The 8,340-nt window shown below is 34.3% G+C and overlaps 1 protein-coding gene across 1 annotated transcript; it reads left to right on the top strand.

The window, feature by feature from the left end:
- On the top strand, nt 1,730-5,221 carry LOC104785724 (WD repeat-containing protein 44-like). The gene is made up of 6 exons (XM_010510992.2): nt 1,730-3,601; nt 3,683-3,840; nt 3,932-3,983; nt 4,084-4,166; nt 4,253-4,346; nt 4,419-5,221. Exons 1-6 carry the CDS (start codon nt 1,882-1,884, stop codon nt 5,093-5,095), a joined length of 2,784 nt encoding a protein of 927 aa, XP_010509294.1. The 5' UTR covers nt 1,730-1,881; the 3' UTR covers nt 5,096-5,221.

Here is an 8,340-nt window from a genome sequence, read left to right on the forward strand (position 1 = left end):
TCTATTTATTTTTACACTCTTTTTATTCCATACCTCTATGTTTCCATTTCTTGGTTGTACCTCCATGTTTCAAAGATCACATCCATTAATTTTTTTACACATTTTTATTGCACACCTCTATGTTTTACATCTCTTGTTTATTATATATAAACTTTTCTGGACAACATAAACATGTTTCTAAAAATTGTTTTCTGAGTATTTTCAAAACTTACAAGTTAATAAAATAAAATTAAAGAATTGTTTTATTGAAGTTTTTTCAAAAAAATATAATAGCAAATCCACTTTCTGTGTCAACTTTAATCCAACGGATGAGATTAATTCCAATTTTCCATCTAACGGTTTAAAATTACTGATGATCCCAACAGTTGCAAATTATTAATCGTGTCTTTTCGTTGTACCCCCATCTTTCAAAAATCACACCTCTTAATTTTTGCATCTCTTTGTTGTACCTCCATGTTTCAAAAATCACATCTATTTATTTTTACACATTTTTTATTTCACACCTCTATGTTTACATCCAGGTTCGGCCCGTGGCTAAAGCTCGTGAAGCTCGTGCTTTAAGCATCACGAAAATATATAAGTTGTAAGGGTATCAGATTTCAAAAGTGTGCTGTGGTGTAGTGGTTAACACATGTTTGAATGTTTTATATGTTGAGAGTTCGAACCAGACTTGATGCATTTTTGTGTTTTCATTTTATTTTTGTCTTTAGAGGATTCAAAAAAAAAAATTTTGCTTTAGGCATAAATATCTACTGCGCCGGCCCTGTTTACATCTCTTTGTTGTACCTCCATGTTTCAATATCACATCTATTAAATTTTACACCTTTTTATTTCACACCTCTATGTCTTACACCTCTTTGATTATTATATAGAAACTTTTCTAGACAACATAAACAAGTTTCGAAAAATTGTTTACTGAGTATTTTTAAAACTTACAAGTTAATAAGTAAAACTTAAGAATTGTTTTATTGAAGTGTTTTTTAAAAATTTTAAACATATAATAGCAAACCCACTTTTTTGTGTCAACTTTAATCCAATGGATGAGATTAGTTCCACTTTTCCATGTAACGGTTTAAAATTATTAATAATCCCAACAGTTGCATATTATTAATCGTGTCTTTTCGTCGTGTCCCTATCTTTCAAAAATTACACTTCTTAAGTTTTGCATCTCTTTGTTGTACCTCCATGTTTCAAAAATCACATCTATCCTTTATTTTTACACCTTTTTATTTCATATTTCTACGTTTATACCTCTTTGTTGTACCTCAATGTTTCAAATATCACATCATATTAATTTTTACACCTTTTTATTTCACAACTTTTTGTTTTTGTTACTCTTTGTTTATATAAAGTTCCAATGTGTTAATACAACAAATGTTTTGTTTCGTTTTTTACTCAAAATGTAGAATTAACAATGTTAATTATTTCAAATTTTTACTTTACCGTGCAGCAACGCACGGGCCGACATCCTAGTTGATATAAAACAAAAAAAAAACCTTAAAGTTAGTGTTATTTATTTATAAAAAGATTTGGGTCACACGTAAAGTCTAACATCAACTATATGATTTATTTCGTATTATTATATAGTCAAAGAACCCCAAACGTAAATTAGATTTGTTGAAGTATGACGGAAGCAAAACATGCATCCACGACCTCTGTTTTGAAAATAAGATCTTAATTTTTATGAACGTGAAGAGATGAAATGTCTTTTACAAACAGAGCAAACACGTCTTCGACACTTTCCCCCATATTTCCCGATTTGCCCATCCTTCCATAACGCTGCCCTCTGAAATTGAATTAAAAAAAAAATCAAAATCTGTTTCTCAAATTCAATTTCTGGAGATTTTCGAATTCGTTTGTTGTTGTTGAAGAAGAACACAAATGGAAGAAAGAAACGGAGGAAACAACAAAATGAATCGGAAGAGAACAATGACGATGAACTGGGAAGGATTAGGTGATTTCGAAGAAGACGAAGACGACGAAAGGTTCTTCGAAACTCATGATCGTCTCTCTTCTGCTTTACCTTTCGACATGTCTGTTGCTAATTCCTCTTCTTCCGACGACGAAGACGAAGATTTCGACGATTGTCGTCTCTCTTTCTCCTCCGCCGTCTCTTCCTTAACCACCGCCTCTAGAAAGTTCCGTACGCCGTCCATGTCTCCTGATTACGATATCTGGATGGCTGCTCCCGGATCGATTTCTGAACGACGTCGCCGTCTTCTCCACGGCATGGGACTTGCTAGCAATAAAGATATGGTCAGTGCTGCTGTTTCCATCCGCCGCGTTGTTTCTAACGCTGCTACTGCTAGTAACGGTGAAGATAATAAAAAGATGAAGATGAAGGGTAAGATTAAGAATGGTGAACCGGAGATTGAAGATCACGATCATCATCATCATCATGACAACGTTCCGGTTATGCTTGCTAGGTCGAGATCAGAATCTGATATCGAGAGGTTCTTGATTGAGAGAAGGAGGAAAGATGAGATTTTAGGGAAAGTCTCAAAGCAGAGACTCACGAGAACCTATTCTGCTATTGGAGCTACACGGACGAGGATTTGTCATTACCAAACTCCGATCAGACAATCACCCCCTGCTGTTTGTCGTAACGGTAAGGCTTCCCGCGTTGGTGGTGGTGGTTCAGAGGCGTTGACGTCAGCGGTTGGTGCGTTTTTCTTGATTAAGAATCTTGATACAGGGAAAGAGTTTATAGTGAATGAGTATGATGAAGATGGGATGTGGAATAGGCTTAGTGATTTACAAACAGGGAAGCAATTAACTTTGGAGGAGTTTGAGAAATGTGTTGGCTACTCACCTGTGGTTAAAGAGCTTATGCGTAGAGAGAATGTGAACAGGATTAACTACGAACCTATTATGGATTTAAGGAAGTTTAATTCGTATCTTTCCAAGAGTGTGAGGTTGAGTAAGAGAAGAGGAGCAGCCTTGTTGAAGAACATTAAAGGTGTTGCTCATTCCATGAGTTTACGTGTTGCGGATAAAGATGGAAACGATGGAAGCACCTCCACGGATAGTCCTAGGAAAGGGAAAGATAGTAATAAACATGGTAAAGCTAATGAGTGGGTGAAAGTGAGACCTACAGGGAAGTCTTATAAAGAATTGAGTGCTTTGCATATGTGTCAAGAGATTCAAGCTCATGAAGGTGCGGTTTGGACTATCAAGTTTAGTCAAGATGCTCATTATCTTGCGAGTGGAGGAGCTGATAGAGTCATTCATGTGTGGGAGGTTCAAGAATGTGAACTGATGTCTATGAATGAAGGGAGTCTTACTCCTATTCATCCTTCGCTTTGTGACTCGTCTGGGGAAAGATCATGTGGTGGAAATGAGATGACAGACAAGAAAAAGAAAGGGAAAAGTGCCTCGGGGAGAAGAAGCAATCACATTCCGGATTACGTGCATGTTCCTGAAACCGTCTTCTCCTTTTCTGATAAGCCTGTTTGCTCTTTGAAAGGTCATTTGGATGCTATTTTGGATCTGTCATGGTCTAAATCTCAGCTTCTTCTTTCGTCTTCCATGGACAAAACAGTCAGGTTATGGGATCTAGAAACCAAAACATGTCTCAAATTGTTTGCCCACAATGACTACGGTGAGATACACATCTTTTTTATCCAGTCAGGCTATAATTTTGCTGCATACACTTTTGACCATTTTTACATTGATTCAACAGTGACATGTATTCAGTTCAGTCCAGTGGATGAAAATTATTTCTTAAGTGGATCACTTGACGCTAAGATAAGGATATGGAGCATACAAGATCGACATGTTGTGGAATGGAGTGATCTCCATGAAATGGTCACTGCTGCTTGTTACACTCCAGACGGTCAGGTAATTTGCTCTGTTTCTTGCAGTAGTCTTTAAAATCCAATCCATTGCTGTTTTCTAATGATGGACATTTTGGTTTTTTTTCGGATTGAAGGGTGCACTTATCGGGTCACATAAAGGAATTTGCCGTGCTTACGATACAGAAGGTTCTTCCTAAGCTCTTTCTGATTCAAAACATCACTTCCTATAGTTGAATACTCCTTTTCATTGCTATGCGTTTTTTTTTCTTCTTCTTCTGTAGAACAGATTGTAAGCTAAATCAAACTAGTCAGATTGATGTTCAGAGCAATAAGAAATCACAAGCGAGAAGGAAGATCACTAGTTTTCAGGTTCGTGTCCTTAAAAACCAAAACTCCTCTTTAAGACTTGAGTAAACAAACACCATAAAATGTTTACAAGTTGATGCATTATATAGTTTTCCCCGGTGAATCCATCCGAAGTTCTTGTCACATCAGCTGATTCACGGATTCGAATTTTAGACGGTTCTGAAGTTATTCACAAATTCAAAGGTAAATACTCTACAAGCACCAGTACGCAGAGAGCTAACAACAACAACAAAAACTGATACTTTTTGTTGACAGGCTTTAGAAACACGTGCAGCCAACTCTCTGCTTCGTATAGCCAAGACGGGAAATACATAATCTGTGCGAGCGAAGACTCTCAGGTTTACTTGTGGAAGAACGACAGTCACCGAACAAGATCAACAGTCACAACACAATCTCACGAACATTTTCACTGCAAAGATGTCTCAGCCGCGGTTCCTTGGCACGGTCATGTTAGAGGGGAGCCACCACCAGTTCAGATTCACTCTAAACGCCACTCAAAGCGCATATCAACTTCAAGCCAGCCTTCATCCTCCACAAGCTCACCAACAAGAGAAGAATACTCGGCGACAGCACCAACTACATCCAACCGCAATAAAAAACCGGGGTTACCTCCAATGCCTAAGAAAGCCGCTACGCAAAGTCCTCTGCAACCAGAGGAAGAGGCGGGACCGGAGCTGGGAAGCTGCAGCGCGTCGTCGAGTATGAACGGTTCAGAGCAGCATTCATCAAGGTTTGGGGAATCCCCATCGATAAACACATCGTCAAGGTTATCTTCATGGTCGTGGTTCGACGGTGGTGGCCACGGTCCACACACTGTACAGCCAACGGCTTGGGGGATGGTGATTGTAACGGCTACAGTTCATGGAGAGATCAGATCTTATCAAAACTTTGGCTTACCAAGAAGAATCGGTCGCCAAACGACACTCTTTTGATTTCAAAGGAACAAATCGGCGTTTCTTTTCTTGACTTGTAACTTTGTTTCTTGTAGAGTACGTAAAGAAACTGTCTTATAGTGTTGAGAACCTCTCTCGACGTTCATTTTTATTTTTGTATTTGTATCATCAACACAAACAAAAAGTTGTGTAGTTCTCCAAATAGAAATCAAAAAAACAATTTGCTCCTCTTTTGTTTTCTGCGTTTTCTCGATCTCTACATCTATTTGATAACAAACGATTGAATATACGAAAAAGAATAAAAAAACGAAAGTAAATTGAATATTGTTCTGTAAATTACTATGTATATAAAAATCTACAAGCTACATCATCGAAAAATTAACGATGCTGTGATGATGATGTTGTGATGACCGTCATTGTTGATGTTATCATGATGATTGATGATGGCCAGTGTTGGTCAAACTTGGAACATCATTTGTTCCCGTTTGACTATTTTCTAGATCAAAAGCATCGGACAGATACGTCTCCTCTCCGCAATTGCTGCAACCAGAGATGACACAACATACGAGAAGAATGGCAGCAAGACAAGCGAGGACTATGAATGTAACGAAAGCAATATCCATCTTGTATATTTTAGTATAGGAAGAGCAGATTAGGTTTTGGGTTTAGAGAACAATCTTGATGTATTATATTTGACTCAATCTAGAAAAATCATATTTATTAGTTGGTAAATATGAGACTGATATCTTTAATATTTTTACCCAAAAAGAAAAAAAAAATCATTAATACTCCCAAATAGTGTTATTCTAGAGATTTTTCCATGTTTTACAAAGAGTATCATTTTACAATTTAATGTGTTTTTACATTAAATTTTTTAATTTACCTCTTAACCCAAAGCTCATTTTCATTCAATTTAAACCATTAGGCACTTATTAAAAATGGACAAACATGTATAGTTCTATCTTTTCTTAATTGATGTGAATGGTGTCAAAATGACACTATTTGTGAATCAGATGGAGCACTAAAGTCTAATTATATTATATGAAACCTAATTCTATTTGGAAGGTAATCTTGAGGTTAAATAGCAGTGCAAGTATATTAATTTTCAAGATAACAGTGAATATTAAAGGATAACGGATAACAAGAGTGCAATTTAACATTATCTTTTTACTTTTTATTTTAATTTCAAAACTTACAGCTGCATTTTGCATATATTGATTGGTAAAATTTAAGCTTTTTAATTAATATTTATGGTTTGATATAAAATTTTCAAAATGGTTTATTGGGAAAATCAGTGTATATTTTTAAATTTTTGGATTTTGTTTTTTTCAATAATCACTAAAGTTACAAAAGTGGCATCGCAACCGTTCATAGGAAGGAACGAAAACAATGAAATCATTACTGCGAAAAGGACCAAATGGTTATTTTCAAGATGCCCAATCACACGTACACGTACTGATGTACTTGTGAATTGTGATACAATGATGATAAATATTACTTCCACACGTCAAACTTGTCACCTAAAACTTCAAAGTGATATAGGAGTACGTAGGATAAGTTTGTATCCATATATGTAGAGTGGATATCCTCAAATGTTAGGATTACAGAACTATCAAAATCCGGATTCGATTTTCAGTTTTAGTTGTCAAGCAGTAAGAAAACACTGATTTAATGACAATAATAAATTACCAGGGTACAATAGAGTCAAAAATTCATAACTTAATTACTAGGCAGTGCCGTTCCTCATGTATATTGAAAAGGGCATTTGCTCAAGGCCCCATAATACAAAAAAATTGTAAGGTCAAATATATTTTTTAAGTTAGCTTATGTGTTTAGTTTGAAAATGTGTTTACGCTTTTTATTTTAAAAATCTATAATATTTTGTTTGTTATTAATTCTTCTTATTTCATATTTCATAATTTTTTATTTGCATTATTAAAGTATTTTATAATTTTTTAAATGTTTGAAGGAAAATGAAAAACTACATAAAAGTTGAAAACTTGTATTAAAAATTTATACGAAAAGATATTATTAATTAACTAACAAAATGCTAATGTATAATAGCAAATAAAATAGTCTCTCAAATATCATGCCATCTATTTTTATTGTCACATTAGCATTTTGTTAGTGTGGTTGAAAATTTTCAACTTTAATTTCATGTGGTTTTTCAATTTTACTTTCAAACATCTAATACATTATAAAATACATACGTAAAAATATTTTACTTATGTTTTGTTTATATTTTACATTTGTTTTGCTTAGTTTTTGTTAATATCTACTCCCTCTGTCTCACAAAGATTGAAGTTTAGGATTTTACACACATATTAAGACAGAGAGAATATATGATTTATTTTTCTAATACTTTTTCACTTTCCCACCTTCCCACTTTTACACTCCATACACTCTACAGCATCAGTAATCATTAAAACAAAAATTTATTAAAAATATTCAAAACATCAATCTTGTTGGGACAAAGAAAATTCTCTAAAACTTCAATCTTTGTGAGACAGAGGGAGTATTCAATATTTCAAAGAACCAAAAAATGACTAATTTGCTGCCATATATAAACAATCACACTTACAATTTAAATTTATATAAAATTTAATGTAAACTATATTCAATGTATCAAGCAATCAGATAATTTATATATATGTAGATGATTTTTTCATAGTCACAAAATAATATAAATATATAAACAACTAAAAGTATATATCATCTACGTTTCTGATGGGTAATCATCTATTATATATATATCATTTTTAAATTTTTTTAACACGAAATAAAACCAATTTTTTCGCCCCTAACCCTATATGAACATAAGCATGGCAATGTTACTAGGATTGAATAATGAGTGTGATCTATATATTATAATCATCAAGGTTCTAGAAAATTAAAATTATCATAGGAAACAAAACCGTGTGGTACAAGTCCTCTTGTTGATCAATTATTGTATGATAGCAGTGTTGGTCAATTATTGAAGGGGTAAGTTTGTTCGAAAACAAAACAAAACAAAACAAAAGTACTAATCAAGAATAATAGAAGATGAGAAGGTGACAGCTCATCGTCTTAAAACTCTTTTTTGTGTTGGTCCTATCATAAGTAATCAGTAATCACATGATTCTTTTGTTCAAAGTTGGTCGTAAATCAATAGCTGTATTCACTGCATCTACACCACACACATGCCTTTGGCTTTAGTTTTCTTTCGTATCATTCTCATCAACTCTTGTACTTGCAACAAGTTCCAAATGAAGGGGTAAAGATAATTATCTACTAGTCGGGTTAAA

The sequence above is a fragment of the Camelina sativa genome, chromosome 5 (genome assembly GCF_000633955.1).
Source record: "Camelina sativa cultivar DH55 chromosome 5, Cs, whole genome shotgun sequence".
Lineage (NCBI taxonomy): Eukaryota > Viridiplantae > Streptophyta > Magnoliopsida > Brassicales > Brassicaceae > Camelina > Camelina sativa.